The sequence below is a fragment of the Callithrix jacchus genome, chromosome 16 (assembly GCF_049354715.1).
Source record: "Callithrix jacchus isolate 240 chromosome 16, calJac240_pri, whole genome shotgun sequence".
In the NCBI taxonomy this organism is placed as follows: Eukaryota; Metazoa; Chordata; class Mammalia; order Primates; family Cebidae; genus Callithrix; species Callithrix jacchus.
Window position 1 is genome coordinate 13,732,001 of NC_133517.1, and position 20,046 is coordinate 13,752,046.

Consider the following 20,046-nt stretch of genomic DNA (forward strand, 5'->3'; position numbering starts at 1 on the left):
TTATGAGCAAGAGACATCAGATCTGAAATATTAAAAATGAACAATTATAGATTCAGAGTAGACCATGGTCTCTGGAAGTAGGGTAGCAGGAAAAACAGTTCTAAGGTGATTGCAGTACTCTTGAGTGGGAAAGAATGGTAACCTGATCTGAAAGGAAGGCATAGGTAAGAAGCAGAGTCAACAAAAACGCTGAGACTGCCCTTCACACTGAGAAAGGGACAAGAGAGTTATCATAGCTCTTTGGTAGACAATATATATTATTTCTCAGTCTGTTTTAACATTAAACATATTTCTGAGATAATCAACCTTATCACATGTTAGTGCTCTACCATGCAATGCTAAGCAATGTGTGTGAATATTACTGTAGGATACAAACAAGGTCTTCTGCTTATGTAGTACTCATACCATTAAAATCCATGTTGAGTTGTTCATTGAGCAACATATAAGTCTCATAATTAGAGTAAAGCGAATCATAATCCTCTGAGGCTACTTCGGATGGCCAACTTATGTCATCAAGATCATCCACTGAATGTATTTGGCTTTTGACCTGTAAGACAAATAATACTGTTTCAAATGTCCTCAAAATATTTATAGAATATACTAGATGTAAAGAAGTGGTATTTATTCATCTTTCTATATGAGAAAAACCACAGGCACTTCTTTTTGTTTTTGTTTTTTTAAGACAAAGTCTCACTCTGTCACCAGGCTGGAGTCCAGTGGCTCAGTCTCAGCTCACTGCAACCTCCGCCTCCTGGATTCAAGTGATTCTCCTGCCTCAGCCTCCTGAGTAGCTGGGATTACAGACATGCACCACGACACCCAGCTAATTATTGTATTTTTAGTAAAGACAGGGTTACACCATGTTAGCCAGGATGGTCTCAATCTCCTGACCTTGTGACTCACCCGCCTCGGACTCCAAAAGTGCTGGGTTACAGGTGTGAGCCACTGCACCCAGCCCAAGGCACTTTTAAAACAACAGATTTTTTTTAAAAGGCCATTAACAATGGGCACTGTTCCTTAAGCCCTTTTTCTTCTAACTAAATGTCTTTATAACAAAACATGCTCACTTTTCCTTTTGTAATGTGTTTTTTTGACAATAATGTTTTAGATAATTTACTTTTAACAGTACCTTGTTGTTTTCATTAGGTTTCTTTTCAGGCCTGAAAAAAGAACAATTCCTTTTAGACAAATAGCAAATACATAAAGTAAAAAGAATGTCCAAAACTAGTGTTATTATATAAAATCTCTGCATTTATACGTTATTCCTTCTATTCATTAAGTTTTCAGGTCATTTTTTAAGAGGTAATATAAATATAATCATTTTCACAAGGAGAAATAAACTACAAACAGAAAGAGTAACATTAAGTGAGAATAAAAATATGGTAATAATAATATCATTACAAAGAATTAAATTTAGATCAAGCTTTCTGAAAGTCAAGGCAAAAGAAAAAATGTTACTTGTATTATGTGATAGAAAGAAATATACCAGGACTTCTCATTGTTGTCTTTTTCAATAAAAGCAAGCTTTTACTGGCACTAAATCCTATCTGAAAAACATTACTCTTCTTCTTACATGAGGGGAACCCTTTTTTAACGATAATATTATCTTTTCCAGGACTTATGCAGGCACTATGCATCATCCTAAGTACTGTGCATGCGTCAAGCTCATTTTAGTCATCATAACATCTCTGTGAGCTAGGTAATATATTAGGGATTCTATTAAAGGAGAAACTAGGCGCAGAAAGACCATATAAATGTCCCCAGCCCATTGAGCTGGTCAGTAGTTGACAGAGCATTAAAATCCAAGAATACCGCCTCCAAAACATGTGTTTTCCAATATGCTGTGTAAGTAGTATTTATTTTCAAGTGTTTTTAAGAGATATGATAGCAGATTGAATCCATATTATCATTCCATTTTTGACCATAATTATAACTAATAATTTCTGAATCTTGCATTTTGTTAAAAAATGAATCTATACAGAGGCAAGTTTGGAAACCTACTACTTTCAGAAAACTAAAAACTTAGTTTTTTAAAGAAATTCATCAATGACATTCATTCATCTCTTCAACTGTTTATTCATGCATTCAACAAATACTCATTGAGCATACAATACATGCTGATGACTCTATTGGCACAAGGAAACATGGCTTTAATAGTTTAGAACTTTATAATCCAGAAGTAATAACCTGTGATAGTGTCAATAGTTTGCTTTTCTCAAATTCATGAACAAAATCATTCCCTACTCCCCAGAATCTAAACAACTATAAAGTTTATACACCTGGCCAGGCATTTCGGTTGCTTCCAAATCTTTGCTATTGCAAATAGCACTTTAGGAGGCCAAAGCAGGTGGACTGCCTGAGCTCAGGAGTTCACAACCAGCCTAGGAAACATGGTGAAACCTCCACGCTACTAAAATACAAAAAAGTAGTCAGGTGCGTGCTGGTAGTCTTGGCTACTTGGGAGGCTAAGGTAGGAAAAATTCTTGAACCCAGAAGGCAGAGGTTGCAGTGAGCCGAGATCACGCCACTGCACTCCAGCCTGGGTGACTCAATATAATAAAGTTTACCTCTAAATGAAGTTTTGAAAATAGCTGTGGTACACAGAACATGAAAGATGAAATTGGGAAAATGTCTTGAGAGAGAGTGTATTAGTTCATTTTCACACTGCTATTAAGAAATACTGAAGACTGGGTAATTACTTCATAAAGGCTAAGCTGCACTTTGGCCCCTTTTAGCCACAGCTGGACCTGTAGCAGCCCAACACAGAGCACCAAGTCCCGAGGCTGCACATAGTAGCAAGGGCCTTAGCCCACCCATGAAACCATTCTTTCCTTCCAAGCCTCCAGGCCTGTGATGGGAGTGGCTGCCAAAAACTCTCTGACATGCCCTGGGGACACTTTTCTCATTGTCATGGTGATTAACATTCCACTACTCATTACTTATGCAAATTTCTACAGCCAGCCTGCATTCCTTCCCAGAAAATGAAATATTTTTCTGTTCCACACCAAAGTCAGGCTGTAAAGTTTCCAAATTTATGCTCTGCTTCCTTTTTAAACAAAAGTTCCAACTTAAAACCATCTCTTTGTGAATTCATAAAACTGAATGCTTTCAGAATCAACCAGTTCATCTCTTGGAATGCTTTGCTGATTAGAAATTTCCATCAAATACCCTGAATTATCTCTGTCAAATTCAAAATTTCACAGATTCCTAGGGCAGGGGCAAAATGCTGGGAGCCTCTTTGCTAAAACATGCAAGAGTCACCTTTGTTCCAGTTCCTGAAAAGTTCCTAATCTCCATCTAAGACCACCTTAGCCTGGACTTCACTGTCCATGTCACTATCAGCATTTTGGTAAAAAAATATTCAACAAGTCTGTAGGAAGTTCCAAACTTTCCCACATCTTCCTGTCTTCCTTTGAGTCGTCCAAACTGTTAGAACCCCTGTCTGTTACTTGGTTCCAAAGTTGCCTCCACATTTTTCAGGTTATCTTTACAGCAGTACCCCACTATCCCTGGTACCAATTCTCTGTATTAGTCCATTTTCATGCTGATATAAAGACATACCTGAGACTGGGTAATTCAGACAGGAAACAGGATTAATTGATTCACACTTACACCTGGCTAGGGAGGCCTCAGGAAACATCATGATGGAAGGTGAAGGGGAAGCAGGCACCTTGTTCAAAAGGTGGTAGGAGAGAGAGAGACGTGAAGGGGAAAGAGTCCCTTATGAAACTACAAGCTCTTGTGAGAACTCACTATCATGAGAACAGCATGGGGGAAATTGACACCATGACCCAATCACCTCCCACCAGATCTTTCTCTCAACACCCGGGAATTACAATTTTACTTGAGATTTGGGTTGGGGATACAAAGCCAAACTATATCAGGGAGTATCCTTACTTTTAAAATATCTGAATGTCATTATTTGTATTTTAAAAATAGGAATTTTTGATTACTTATGATTTTGTTGGAAAATAAAATGATCTGGTAAATTTCTTTCACTTTTAGCCTAGTACTTAGTCAAAATATAAAAAGTTGCATTTGACCAGGAATGGTGGCTCATGCCTGTAGTCCTAGCACTTAGGAAGGCCAAGGCAGGTAGATCACAAGGTCAGGAGTCCAAAACCAGCCTGTCCAATATGATGAAACTCCATATCTACTAAATAAACAAAAATTATCTGGGCATGGTGGCACACACCTGTAGTCCCAGCTACTCAGAGGCTGAGGCAAGAGAACTGCTTGAACCTGGGAGCCAGAGGTTTCAGGGAGCAAAGACCGCACCACTGCACTACAGCCTGGGCAACAGAGCAAAATTCTCTCTCTCAAAAAAAAAAAAAAAGCTGGATTTGCCAGTAGAAAATTGGAATTACTTTTTCATAAGGTAAACGTGCATAAGAATGTTATTACTATTGTACAGAGAAGAAAGTGAACAAGGAAGAGAATTTAAAAAGAGAGAATATCACTACCATATACATACATGAACTGACAAAGAGACTAAAATCTCCCACTGAATATTATGTTAGGACTTGAGCAAAAGCTTCTAAAAATACCAAGAACAGAAACAAAACAATTATTTTTAAGAAATAAACTGTACAGAGAACTCCTCTGGTTAAGATAAGACTATAGATAGATAGATAGATAGATAGATGATAGATAGATAGATAGATGATAGATGATAGATAGATAGATAGATAGATAGATAGATAGATAGATAGATAGATGATAGATAGATGATAGATAGATAGATTTTCCAGAGACCTATTATTAACCAATTCATCCTGATCAAAAAATATAAGTCTACAATTCTGGGATTTAAAATACTTTCATTTTGAACATAGTTAATGGAAGGCAACTTTTAAATAGAAAATTTCCAGTTAAAGTTGACTCAAACTTTGGAAAGAACTGACCTGTAGCCATGATAACAAGAAGACACCCAGAGCCAGTTCTAAATCTAGTCAATTGATCAATGACCACTGGCGTTGCTCACCAGCCAATATCAATGTAAGCAGCTTCCTTCTGAAAGACAGTTAAGCAGCAGCTGCTCCATCAGAACAGACAGTGCCTGGCCAATATATGTCTTCCTATAGGAAGCAAAAAATTCCAACTCTGTTCTTTTTATTTCAAATACTGAAGGTTCACAATCCCTTGGAAAGAATTTGTAAGTACATTAAATTTACCACCCTAACATTTTTTTGATAAAATATCAGTCAAGTTTGCAATTCTTCTGAATCATTTTACCATAACTACAATGATCATAATCATCAGTAAAAGTATAGTGAATAACCACAAAATTGGGCTTTTCTCCCCAAACAAAAAACTAATATGAAGAAATGTAGCTTATTATAAAGAGCTAAAAGAATTTAAAAATACACATAATTGCCAGGCAAAATTGTTACAATGAACCATGTCAAACATTTTTCAAGTAATATCAATCAGTCAATCAATATACCCAGGATAAACTCCGTTCACTCATTGAATAAGTATTTATTAGGTAACTACATCTGATATGCTAGGCCTTTTTCTCTTTTTCTGAAACAGAGTCTCACTCTGTTGACCAGGCTGAAGTGCAGTGGTACGATCTTGGCTCACTGCAACCTCCGCCACCTGGGTTCAAGTGATTCTCCTGCCTCAGCCTCCCGAGTAGCTGAGACTACAAGAGCTTGTCACCACAGCAAGCTAATTTTTTGTATTTTTAGTAGGGAGGGTTTCACCGTGTTAGCCAGGATGGTCTCAACCTCCTGACCTCATGATCCACCTGACTCAGCCTCCTAAAGTGCTGGGCTTACAGGCATGAGCCACCACATCTGGCCACTAGGCCTTTTTCTAGGCAGTGAGGATATAGTAGTGAACAATAAAGATTCTATTCATGAGAATGCGATAAACACACAATAATAATGGACAAATAAGGCAACATATACAGTACGTTAGAGGAGAAAGACTAAAGCAGAAAAATAAAATGTTCATGTGTTTGAGGGGAAGGGTGGTGGGAAAGTTGGGGTGGCCAGAAAAGTCCCTGCTGAGAAACAGGATTTTAAGTAAAGGACTTAAAGAACGGAAAGAGTAAGCCAGGAGGATAGCTGAAGAAAAGGCCTTCCAGACACAGGTAACAGCCAAATACAGAGGTGTGCCTGGAGTCTTTAAGCAATAGGGACAGATAAAAAACAGCAAGAAGTTCAGTGAGGCTGAAGCAGAGCAAAGCAAGTAAGAAATAGAAGTTTAAGCAGGAGAGATAATGTGCCAGATGGTGTTCCGCCTTTTCGTTATTAGGAGGAGTTTTGACACATACTCAGAGTGAAATGGGAGATAATCAGAAGGGTGGGGCAAAGGAATGACACAATTTGACTGATGTATTAAATACATCCACTGAGTTAAGAATTGATTTAAAGGAAATTTTTTTTAAACCAGGGCAATCAGTTACCAGGTCTATGGCACTCATCTAGACTACAGACGATGGTGGCTCAGATGTACAAGATATGACTGGCTTCTGGATATAATCTTCAGGGAGACCTGACAAGATTTACTGGAAGATTAGATGTGAGGTGTCAGAGACAGAGGAAGATGAGTCAAAAATGACACCAAGGTTTTAGGCAGAGCAACCTGAAGGGTTGCCATTAACCAAAGTAGGAAAGATTAAATGAGGTGTAGATTTCAGAAAGGACATTAGTAGCCCCATTTTGGATCTGACTAGTGTGTGATACCCAATAACTAACTAAAGAGAGATGTCAAGGAGGCAGACTGACATAGAGATCTGGAACGAAGGAGAGAGATCTAAAACATACATTTGGAAATCACTAGCATATACACAGTAGAAAAAGTCATGAGGGGCTGTGGGTGGTGGCCCACATCTGTAATCCCAACACTGGCAGGCCGGCAGGCAGATTACCAGAGATCAGAAGATTGAGACAAGCCTGGCCAATGTGAGGAAACCCTGTCCCTACTAAAAATACAAAAATTAGCCAGGTATGGTGGCAACCATCAGTAATTCTAGCTACTCGGGAGGCTGAAGCAGGAGAATTGCTTGAACTCAGGAGGCAAAGGTTGCAGTCAGCCGAGATCACACCACTGGACTCCAGCCTGGATGACAGAATGAGACTCCATCTCAAAGGAAAAAAAGAAAAGAAAAACAAAAAGTCATGAGAAAGAAGACTGAGAACTGAGCCCTTGGAAACAACAATGTGCGAAAGGTGAAAGATGAGGAGAAGCAAGCAAAACAGACCATGATGAATGAACCAGAACAGCAGGAGGAAACACCTGAGGGAGTGAGGTCCTGAAAGCCAGTGAAGATGCTGTTATGGAGGACATGTCCTCCGATGGGTCAAATATTGCTGACAGATTAACTAAAATGAGGTGTAAGAAAAAAATCCCTAGATTTATTACAAAAAGAAATTGTGATAACCCTGAGAAAAACAATTTTGGAGGAGTGCTGAAACTGAAGACTTCTGGTGTGAAGCCAAGAGTGAATGGAATAGACAGTTCTTTGAAGGACATCACACTTAGGAGTCATGACTATGAATGAAGTAATTTTCTTCCACAGTCATGAAATAGTGATAGATAAGAAATAGAATTGTTCAAATTTTACATAAATAGTGCAGCTTTCAAATTTTATGTAACAATTATGTATTTTAAAGGTTTTAAAAATTATACAATATGGCGTTTTAAAATACCAGACCAAGGTATTAAATTCTTAAAATTATAGAACTAAAAGACCCCTTGAACATTTGTAGATTATATAAGCTGATTATCATTTTGCTCATGCTTGTAAAGACTAAGGAATACTAAAAGTTACAAGGGGATTATTTCTTACTTGACAAAAATCAGCCAATTCTAAGACAGTTGATACTCATCAAATATACAAAGTGATCACAGTAAAATACTGAGTTCTATTAATAGTAGTAAAATAGAAAACATGCAGGAAATAATCTTATTTTATAAGTGAAATTTTAAAAATTATATGAGATATAATTATATGAGTTATATAAATGAAAAAATTACATGAAGTCACTGTTGAAAAATATGCAACAATCCTGCAAGATCTGTACATGTACCCCAGAACTTTACATGCAATTTAAAAATATAACATAAATAAAAGTTAAAAAATATATATGGTGAGTAGAATACTGTAATATATTTTTTTTCAAAGGAAGGGTAATGTCACGCATCTAGGGCACTTTTATAAATAAGATGCACTGCATTAGCAGCACCTTCCTTTGAGCACAGGGGTCAGCAAATTAGCACGTGTGAGCCAAATCCAGTCCACTGCCTATTTTTGTAAGTAAAGTATCTTGAAACAAAGCCATGCTTATTCACTTGATAATCCATAGAGTCAATTAGCTGGGTGTGATGCTACACAGCTGTGGTCCCAGCTAATAGAGAGGCTGAGGTGGGAGGATCACCAGAGCCCAGGAAGTCAAGGCTGCCGTGAGTCACAATCATGCAACTGCATTCCAGCCTGGGTAAGAGTGAGACCGTGTCTCAAGAAAATAAATACATACAGTCCACAAAACCTAAAATATTTACTAACTGGCTATTTGCAGAAAAAGCTGGCAAAGATCCTTTTATGTATTTTAACAAGTTTTATCCAATATATTCAAGTGTTTATATGAAGTATAGATCCCCATGCACAATCCCTTGGCAATATTCAAATTGAGGTCCACTATTTCAGCACTCAGGCACCGACAGCAAAAATTTAATAACTAGCAATCTTGTGGCTAAAAAGGTACAGTGTCAATGTAGCATGTAGCTTCCACTTGAGACACAGCAGATATTACAAGAATTCTAACAAAATTATCTTAAGATGTGTCATCAAACTAAATGCTTTAAATACATGTTAATTGTGAAATAATCCACACACTCTAGATCTAACCACAGTTTTAAAAAATGGTTGCATACCATAATCTTTTCTCAGTATGAAAATTGAGGTATTTCCTATTGTTAAGGATTTAAACTAGCTCCAACTTTTTGATGGAAAAATGCTACATTAAATGTCCTTATACATATGTAACATATCTTTACAAATATCCTTACTATATGTGTGTGTGTAAATATGCTACTAAATTAACACTCAAAATATATTTACCAACAGTGTAAGAAAATGTCTCTTTCAATGAGACCATTTCCTGCAGCAACGCAGATGGAGCTGGAGGCCATTATCCTAAGCAAACTAAGGCAGGAACACAAAATCAAATGCCACATGTTCTTACCCACTAGTGGGAGCTAAGCAATGAGAGCTCATGGATGCAAAGAGAACACAGACACTGGGCCTACTTGAGAGTGGACGGTGGCAGGAGGGAGAGAACCAAAAAGCTACCTATTAAGTATTTTGCTTATTATGTGGCTGAGGAAATAATCTCCATAATACATATTACCTATATAACAAACCTGCACATGTACCCATGAAGCTAAAATAAAAGTTCACTAAAAGGAAAAGAAAATGACTTTTCCCTCACATTTGCCAATACTGGGTATGTTTCAAATAAATTAATGAGTGGAAAAAAATGATAACTCATTGCTGACTTTCATTTTTCTGATTACCAGACAAATGTTAATATCCTAGTAAAAGTATAAAATTTGTTCATCATGAATATTATCCCAAATGAGGATTAGTTTGATAGCACATAGTTATCTACTATTAAATGTTGCCATAGGCTTGCCTGTGATACTGTTCATTCTCTGTGCTGGAAGATTGCTGATTTTCAGGTTTTCTGCTCCTTCTTCGTTGAATTAAGCCATAATCACCACAGCCAGGAGCGACACCGTTAGTCAGGTTTTCTGGTGATTCCACATGATTACTTCCATGCTTCTGCATTTCTTCTTCAGCCTTGAGTGGAAGTTTGATATTAAAAATGGTTATTGCTTTATTGAATTCAAAGAACCTTTTTGTTTTAATTATTTTATCACTTGACTCAGTTTGTCATTATTTTGGTAATTAAAAATATTTCACACTTAAATTTGATCGTATATACAGAACTGTTACCATATAATTTTAAGATGTAATTATTATATCATTAGTATGTCATTGAAATTTTTGTAAAGTTTGCTTTATTTCTGTTTGAATGAATAAAACAATTTTCTAAAATTTCAAAAAGGGTCCTCCTTCATTTTGTGCTTTTATTCCCAACCACTCTTAAGAATCTAATATAAACATTGACCCCATTTGCCTTGTGGAAACACATAAATAAAAAGACAACGATGCAAAATGTGTCTTCTTCTGTCTTTACCGCCTGGATTTTCCATTAAACAGTCAGGTTTAGAGAATGAGACATTGATCTCAGGGTCAGGAATAGAAGAGATTTCCCTTTTCTGCACTAAGATATACTTCTCCCTGACTGCCTTTGATCGTTCTTTTTCCATTTGGTTCCTGGATATCAAAAACACGAAGGTGCTCACTGAAACATGGGAACCAAAGTTTGCCACAACACAAGGATCAGAGTGAAACTGCTGAGGTGCTGTCGAGGAATTCCAGAAAATGAGATGCTCCCCAGATTTCCCATTCAATAGCCATAACATTTTCTAGCTGGAGGATATACAGAAAAAGAAATTATCTTTTTTAGCCACATTATCTGTTGATAATCACGCTAAAACCAAGAAAGATAAAACTGATTGAGCCAAAGTTCCTCAAGTGGCATCACCTAGCATTTTACAGCACCATTCAGGATTATTCCACAACGATGAAGAGGATCTCCAGGGTTTGTCTCTTTTTAAAACTCAATCTACAGAACTCAGCTTTTTGAGTTAAATGCCAAATTTTTCACTGATGATTTATGCTGCTACATGATAGAATCATACATGCCTAAACTTACTACACTTTGTTAAACCATATAATGTAAAAATCGAATTTAACAGAAACATTTCAATATAAAGTTGTACCTCTCTCTCACAATCCTTATTTGTGTCTGGTTCTTGAGACATTTTCTGCAGATGCAAAAATAGAAGATTAATTTGCTTGTTGTATTTCTCAGATGTCTGCTTTTTAGGAGTGCATGTTTTTAAAATAATTTTATTCTTAAGTAATCAAGTGTGGACAATAAAAAATTGGAAAATAATTAAAATTTACCTATTAGAATAATTAAATAAAATTAAATAATTAAAATTAAGAATTAACTTTTTTTTTTTTTTTTGAGATGGAGTTTTGCTCGTTACCCAGGCTGGAGTGCAATGGCGTGATCTCGGCTTACTGAAACCTCCGCCTCCTGGGTTCAGGCAATTCTCCTGCCTCAGCCTCCCAAGTAGCTGGGATTACAGGCACGTGCCACCATGCCCAGCTAATTTTTGTATTTTTAGTAGAGACGGGGTTTCACCTTGTTGACCAGGATGGTCTCGATCTGTTGACCTCGTGATCCACCCGCCTCGGCCTCCCAAAGTGCTGGGATTATAGGCTTGAGCCACCGCGCCCAGCCAAGAATTAACTTTTGAATCTATGTTTAGCTACTGCCACATCACTGGCTTCTGACTAACTCATGAAAAATAACACACCTTAGCCAAAGGCAGAAGACAAACATGAACCAGCAAACTTAACTTTGTCACCATTTGTTTGATTAAACTTAATTCTTTATGTTTTAAGTCTACCAAAAATAAATTAGCAAATGATTTGTAATGTTGCAAAGGCTTCCTCACTTGAAAAAATTTTACTTCACCATACCCTAATAGTGAGCCCCTACTGTGCATTTAAGTCCTTTTCTAAAAGATTACAAGCTGGAGTGTAGGCACATTTTAAATTATTAGGAGCTGAAATTCACACCAAACAGAAAGAAATGCAAATTTTTACATTGTAATTGAAATTATACACTGTAATATGATAGTGTTATGCATCTAGACTGCCTGTTTAAATCCAGTTCTAATATATTCTGACGGGTATGAATGACAGTGGATAAAAATGTTTAATTGATATGACTGATTTTCTGAAACTTAAGTAAGTTAGAATGTTATTCTGTTTGTACATTAACACAAAAGGTCCCATTCTTCAAGATATACTCCTTGTTACCAGGCAGTTGGGTTGCTTTTAGACCTGGTTCTCTCTTTGAACAGAAACCCTGAGGTCAGTGAGAGGCAGAATGCATCTTTAACCTTGGCATCAGGGACGGACAGGATCAAACTGCAGGTTCTCAGTCACTGGCCATGATTCCTCCTTTACCACGCATCCAGCTCAGGGACCATCACTGTTACACTGTTCATAATTTCAGTTGCTTAATAATATTATCCAATAATTGATGTTACTTTCTTTATCATGTTAGAGTGTTTGTTAACAAAGTTCTGGATTTTTTTTTTGGTCTCTATTCCAAAGAGAAAGATTAGCTATAAACTAATCAAGAAGGCAAATACGAATTTATTTATTTATTTATTTTTGTTTGAGATGGAGTTTCGCTCTTGTTTCCTGGGCTGGAGTGCAATGATGCAATCTTGGCTTACCGCAACCTCTGCCTCCCAGGCTCCAGCCATTCTCCTGCCTCAGCCTCCTGAGTAGCTGGGATTACAGGCACCCACCACCACGCCCAGCTAATTTTTGTAGTTTTAGTAAAGACGGGGTTTCACCATGTTCGTCAGGCTGGTCTTAAACTCTTGACCTCGTGATTTGCCCACCTCAGCCTCTCAAAGTGCTGGGATTACAGACATGAGCCACCGTGCCCAGCCCAAGAATATTTAAAATAAGAATATTCTAAATTTTATAGAGGGTTATAATGTTTAAGTTAAATATCAAATATTAGAATATATTGATTCTTCTCTTAATAAGCTTGCTAAATTTATTAAAATAAATTTTAAGCATGTACTAAAAGATTCTTCAAAAAAAGAAATCGATTGATTCTCAAAGCCTAGTCTGAAAGGTAATTTCATTTGGACTATCTAATATTATTAAAGCAAAGAAAACAATATTAAACCCAAAATTTAAATTGAAAATTTGACATGCCTCTGGCTGTCTATTTTCACTTCCTTTAAGCCTTTGAGGCTCTTCCTCTGATGTCATCTTTAAGTCTTGTTCTGAAGAGAAATTCATATATTCAGTTAAAATGAACTGCTTACAACATGAAAAATTACTGCCTTTGTAAAACAGATTTAAGACATTTCATTTTGTTTCATAAATTGAGCATTTAAATGGAACTTAGTCTTTCATGAAGTAGTTACTTAAGAAATAATTCTCTAAAACATCAACAAACCACTTGGGGAGATATCAGATGTCACTAGATTGAAGACATACAAACATGTCAAACATTCACTCACAAATTCATTCACCCAACATAAATGAACAAAACCACCTCAAACATTCACTCACAAATTCATTCACCCAACATAAATTAACAAAACCACCAGAAACACAATTTTAAAATACAGAACATAAAAGATAACACAGTATATTGTTCTCCACTTCCTAACAGTACCTTATAATTGATTTCCAATATCACTGACACATTTATTAGTGTAGAATGTCTTCCTAATACCTAAAATATTTCCCTCCACTATTCTGACAAGTTTTTTTTATCTTTTAAAACAACGCTATGTAAAGCCTTCCTCGACTCTGCATGTCTTTCTCCTGATAAACAGGGACCTCTTTCCTTGAGGCTGCCTTAGTACTTTACTAATTTTTCTACTGCATCTTTACCACCTGAACTGTACATTATTGTTCCATGTCTGTCCCCTCTCCTCCAAGACTGAAGGGGACAGTCTTGCAAGTCATCTTTATATAAAGTCTTTATTTTACTCAGCAAATTTATTGAGTCCTGCTATACATACATACTAGGTGTTAGGGTTGAGAAACAATGAAAATAAAGCACATCAGGGTTGGCTTTTGTAGAAATCATGCACAAGTGGAGGCTTAAATATTGAGGCTAGCCAGATTAAAAGAGGTAGAGGACAGGAAAGGATGACAGCATGCCAGGAGGCAGCAAGATAGGGAGTAAGGCCTGAAAGAGTCAATGTATTTGCCTAGAATAGAAAGATGAGCGAGTAGGGCATTACCAGCCATTCAGTAATGCCAGAGAAACGGCACACAGGGAAAATGGCTAAAGATGGACAGTAGGGCAGAAGTCAGATAATGAAAGCCTTATTGTAATTTTAAGATGCTTGGAGGCTGGGCACGGTGGCTCACACCTATAATCCCAGCACTTTGGGAGGCCGAGGCGGGTGGATCATGAGGTCAAGAGATCGAGACCATCCTGGTCAAAACGGTGAAACCCTGTCTCTACTAAAAACACACAAAAAAATATTAGCTGGGCATGGTGGGTGCAAGCCTGTAGTCCAAGCTACTCGGAAGGCTGAGGCAGGAGAATTGCTTGAACCCAGGAGGCAGAGGCTGCGGTGAGCCGAGAACGCGCCATTGCACTCCAGCCTGGGTAACAAGAGTGAAACTCTGTCTCAAAAAAAAAAAAAGGTGCTGGGACATTAATGATTAAGAGTGGCCCCTGGTCCTATCTGCATTAGATATTGATCACTTTAAATGCAAAAATCCAATATTCCTAATGAACCATTATTCATTAACACAAAGTGATGGATAGCTCATGTGGACATGGCTGAGATGATACTATGTAGAAAATTCTCAATAATTCTTATAAACACTTGGATAGTCAATTCTATAATAAAGTTATAGAAATGATAAGAAATCACTATTTGGTGCTTTTTAAAGCTATAGTGTATATGTATATATATATGTGTGTGTGTGTATATATACATATGTGTGTATATATATATGTTTTATATATATACATATGAAAAACTAATAGTTGTGAATTCAGAGCAGTGAAAATAGAGCAAAGAAACCACACTGTGTTGGAGTTCAGAATCTTTAAATTCCTATCTAGTTTTCCCATCTAGTTCCTATTTTCTAAATATAATCCTGGTACTCTCAAGTTTACATTAAATACTAGCCTATACAAATACCATTCAGGACATAGGCATAGGCAAGAACTTCATAACTAAAACACCAAAAGCAATAGCAACAAAAGCCAAAATAGGCAAATGGGATCTAATTAAACTTAAGAGCTTCTGCACAGTGAAAGAAACTATCATTAGAGCGAACCAGCAACCAACAGAATGGGAAAAATATTCTGCAATCTACCCAACTGACAAAGGGCTAATATCCAGAATCGACAAAGAACTTAAACAAATGTGCAAGAAAAAAGCAAACAATCCCATCAAAAAGTGGGCAAATGATATGAACAGACACTTTTCAAAAGAAGACATTTATGCAGTCAATAAATATATTTTAAAAAGCTCATCCTCAGTGGTCATTAGAGAAGTGCAAATCAAAATCACATTGAGATACCATCTCATGCCAGTTAGAATGGCAATCATAAAAAAATCTGGAGACAACAAATGCTGGAGAGGATGTAGAGAAATAGGAAGGCTTTTATACTGTTGGTGAGAGTGTAAATTAGTTCAACCATTGTGGTAGACAGTATGGTGATTCCTCAAGGATACAGAACTAGAAATACCATTTGACCCCGCAATCCCATTACAGGGTATACACCCAAAGGTTTATAAAACATTCAATTGTAAAGACACATGCACACGTATGTTTTTTTTGTGGCACTGTTTACAATGGCAAAGACTTGGAACCAACCCAAATGTCCATCAATGATAGACTGGAAAAAGAAAATGTGGCACATATACACCATGGAATACTATGCAGCCATGAAAAAGGATTAGTTCATGTCCTTTGCAGGGGCATGGATGAAGCTGGAAACCATAATTCTCAGTATACTGACACAGGAACAGAAAACCAAACACTGCATGTTCTCACTCATAAGTGGGGGTTGAACAGTGAGAACACATGGACACAGGGAGGAGAGTATCACACACCAGGGCCTTTCGGGAGTGGAGGGCAAGGGGAGGGATAGCAGGGAGTGGGGGTATTGGGGAGGGCTAACGTTAAGAGAAATACCTAATGTATATGACAGGGGGGATGGATGCAGCAAACCACCATGGCACATATATACCTAGGTAACAAACCTGCACGTTCTGTATATGTACCCCAGAACTTGAAACATATATATATGCAACAAGCCTATACAAAAATGCTCTTTCTCTTCCTTTTTCTGATTTATATGTCACTTTGGTTAAAGAAGAACATAGAAATCCCCTGCTAAAATGGGTTCTATTTGGTTGCAGGCTGCAAGAGGGGAAGAAACACAGAGCACGTTTTTCAAAAATAATATTTTAGAAGTCTGAACTACGACATGAAGCCAAACAGGGCACCCTAGGACTGAATTTGCCGTACTTCTTTAATACGTTTCTTGCTTTCTTTGTTTTCTGGCAGCTGTGACTCACACAGGTCATGCAAAGTATCATTCCCTATGAGAAATACATCTCCAATGTTCATCTTTGTCTGTTAATATCATCTGTCCCAATTCCATGGACACTGACTGACTTTCGGTCATCGATGGTGACACACATGGACATTTATCATCAACTTTTAGATTATTGGATCTTAGACAAGTCTTATTACTGATAGTCGAACTAGTAGGACACAAGCTATAAATGCTGATTATCCAATGACCTACTGAAAATATCCTTTACAAATATCCCATTAAACATGCACAGAAAAAAAATCTGTCATTCCTGCTGAACTGCTGCTCTTTATTCTTCCATATTCACCAGAAAACTTCCTACTCCTTCCTCATGTCCAGGTTAAATGCTAATACACAACCTGGAAACCTGTGAATCATCTGAGATTTTTCTCTGTCCCCCAAACTTTTCTCATTCAGGCATCACCAAATCATGTTGACTATACCTCTCTTCTGCCTCTGCTTTATATTCCCACTGCTACTGGGAACATAAGCTTTTACAAAATGGCTTTTATTTAAAAAAAAAAAAAAACGCCAACTATCAGTGTTATTTCTTACATGAAAAAAAACAATTTAAGCAAAACAAATGAAAAAGGCAAAACACCAAAAAAGGCCAACATTTCAAAATGAATAACTGAGATTCTTAACTTTATTTTTTTCACCACGGATGGGTGAAAATCTTATAATACACTGATACCAGTCCAAGGATGTGTAACAAGGAAACATTAGCTGATTACTGCGAAAGCTTCCTTTGTCTCCTGCTTTCTTTACGTGGTTACCTTCCATCAATCCTCTATGAGGGGTCAAAAAACTACAGGCCACAGGCCAAATCCAGTCTGTCTTACGGCTTTGTAAATAAAGTTTTATTGGCACTCAGTCATGCCTACTTGCTTATATATTATTCACGGTGGCTTTCACACTGCAACAGTAGTGTTACGTAGATTTGACAGAGACCACATAGTCTAAAATATTTCCCACATGTTCCTTCACAGAAAAGCTTGCCAACCCCTGTTTTACACCATAAGCTGAAGGGCTTACTGCTCCAATTTAATCTTGTGACTCCCCTGCTCAAATCTCTCCAATGAGTCCCTATAGCAAACACTGCTGGCTCCCTACCAGTACCCATTCCTTATTCTTTCTTGCAGAAGAAACACAGGTCTATTGGGAAATTTATTATCCCAATATCCCTCCCGAGCTTCAGAAAGAGAATGATTGTTCTAAGCTAATTACATAATTACATTTGCTTTCCCAGTGTCTGGTTTGGGATGCGGTGTGGTCCAGCCAATGAAATGTTACGGGAAGTCCACTGCGTGCTTCTGAGTTTTCTCCCTATTTAAAAGATCCATTTAAAGAAAAGCAGCCCTGGTGAGGTTGTGTTGTGAGAACAAGATGTTTGGAGTTGTTGCAAATTAGCCAACCATGAAAGGAGATACGAACAAGACACTGCCAACAGCACAGATGAAAGAGGGACACAAGGGATCCTAAAGTATCACTGAACAACCAAAACAACTCTGGTTCCTACGGTTTTAGCCACTGCTCATTAGTCTTTGCAGCCCAAAGCATTCTACCTGGTAAATTTCCAATGGCCCACAGGATAAGAGCTACTCATTTCCTTAGTATTAAAAAGTCTATCATAAACTTGCCTTAGCTAAGTATTTGCCTCATCCCCAACCTCTCACATCTCAGACTTTTCAAAATAGCAAAGTGAACTGCTGAAAAACCCTGCAAAGTTCACTCAGCGTCTTGCCTTTTGCACTTGCTGCTCTTCCTCCCAAACGGGCAGTATCACTAGGTGTTTCTTCTGCCAAACCCACAATCTTGTTACGTGTTCCTTCTGCCAAAGGTCATTCTTCTGCTTCTTTAACATAGAAAACTTCTACTTACTCTGTATCTTTACGTAAATCCTATCTACTATTTTTTAAAGCTTTCATTTCTCATCACATATGTCTGGCACATAATCAATATAATGTATAATAAATCATAATTATAAGCTTCCAGTGGGCATCTAACACACAGTAAGCCCTGAATAAAGTAGCAAAACAATAAAAATGACAATGATAATAACAAGCTCCTGTCTGTATTTTTAATTGTTTGTGCTCTGTAGGTTTACAAAAATGCTTAGTATCTAAACGACATTTTATAGTTATTATTTGTCAAGTGGTCAAGTAAAAACATAAAAATGTTTTTTCTTTGTTAATTCTGTTGAAAAAGCACAGCAATGAAATGGAGACGGCTCTATTCTACTATGAACTCCTTGAAGATTAAAACTACTTCTGCTCCATCTTGGTCTCCTACAACCTATAAAATCTAACTTACAGAAGCTCTTTGATAAACATAGGCTAAATTAAAGGTGGCCTCATACAGTTTGAATTATACAATGTATTAGGTGTCCACATCCAGATAGCATACTAGCATTTTTGTTATTGTGAAGCATTTTTGTATGTTTATTATCATCTGCTGGGCCTAGAGTTGAGCAATTTGTGTATTTATTATGAAAATCTTTTGACAAATGGTAGCAGAGCACCTTGATTTAACAAAATTACCGTTATCATGACAACCAGCAGGTAGAAGAAAACATCTTGTTCCAACAAAGTAAATAAATCTCTTTCAGTTTCAAATTAGGAGGAATGAGGTCAGTAATAGTGAGACCTTGTTTGTACAAGCATACGTAACATGACCTGGGCTTCACTGTTCTTTTGTGATCAAAACTTCCTTTTTTTTACTTTTTTGTCTATGGTAGGACCACCCAGAACAGGCATCCACAACTCCCAGGCCACAGACTGGTAAAAATCCATGGCTGTTTTGGAACCATGCCACACAGGTGGAGGTAAGCAGCAGGCAAGCCAGGGAAGCTTCATCTGTGTTTACAACCATGGCCCATGGCTCATCTTACCACCTGAGCCCCACCTCCTGCCAGATCAGTGACAGCATTACTCATTGGAGCATGAACCCTGTCGTGAACTGACCACGTGAGGGATCTACATTATGTGCTTCTTATGAGAATCTAATGCCTAATGACCTGTCACTGTCTCCCTTTGCCCCCAGATAGGAACATCTAGTTGCAGGAAAACAAGCTCAGAGCTTCTTTGATTCTACATTATAGTACGTTGTATCATTATTTCATTACAGATTACAATGTAATAATAATACAAATAAAGAAGCACAACAAATGTAATGTGCTTGAATAATTCTGAAATCATCTGCATTTGTCCCTAGTCAATGAAAAAATTGTCTTCCACATAATGGGTCTCCCGTGCCAAAAAGTTGGGGACAACTGACTTAAAGTAATTCACTGACTTTACCTGGATTGCTGTTTTGAGAAGAGTTTTTTGACATCTGTTTTTCTTTGTAGTCAGAAAGTAACTGGCAAATTCTATGTATAAAAATGTAACAAATAAAATGACTATATTAATGCTGATACAAAATTTACTTTCCAAATGTAAAATTCTTAGAATATTTCTACAATATTAGAATATCAGAACTTAACAATATTATCCCATCCACTTATGTGTACATTCTACAAACTTCTCATTCAGCTTCTAATTGAAGAGGACAAAAAGTAAGGTGAAATACTCATAAACCAAGGGCACTGTGACTCCGTACATTAATTTGCATTAGCTGGACATAACAGAAAGTGCCCCAACTCCAAATAAGTCCTAGCTCCACAAGGAACAGCTATTTATTCTTGGAAAATTTACTTCTCTTAGGCTCAGTGTCTTCCACAAAGTGAGAACTTTGCTGCCTTTTTCACTGGATTGTGATGAAGATTAAACAAGAT

General features: G+C 37.2%; 1 protein-coding gene and 1 long non-coding RNA gene across 2 annotated transcripts in view; one reads left to right on the plus strand and one right to left on the minus strand.

Moving 5' to 3' along the window:
- Positions 1–6,584, plus strand: part of LOC118151049 (uncharacterized) — a 72,631-nt gene extending 66,047 nt beyond the window's left edge. The window contains exon 4 of the long non-coding RNA XR_013527845.1: positions 6,403–6,584. This is a non-coding gene — a long non-coding RNA (uncharacterized LOC118151049). The remainder of the gene's footprint in view (positions 1–6,402) is intronic.
- The window catches only part of LOC144579696 (POTE ankyrin domain family member A-like), a 45,082-nt gene that overhangs the window by 16,440 nt on the left and 8,596 nt on the right, over positions 1–20,046 (minus strand). The window contains exons 6-11 of the mRNA XM_078352504.1: positions 19,571–19,641; positions 12,899–12,969; positions 10,864–10,908; positions 9,648–9,814; positions 1,130–1,160; positions 406–547 (exon numbers count right to left, since the gene is read on the minus strand). Coding sequence (XP_078208630.1) covers positions 406–547; positions 1,130–1,160; positions 9,648–9,814; positions 10,864–10,908; positions 12,899–12,969; positions 19,571–19,641 — 527 coding nt within the window. The remainder of the gene's footprint in view (positions 1–405; positions 548–1,129; positions 1,161–9,647; positions 9,815–10,863; positions 10,909–12,898; positions 12,970–19,570; positions 19,642–20,046) is intronic.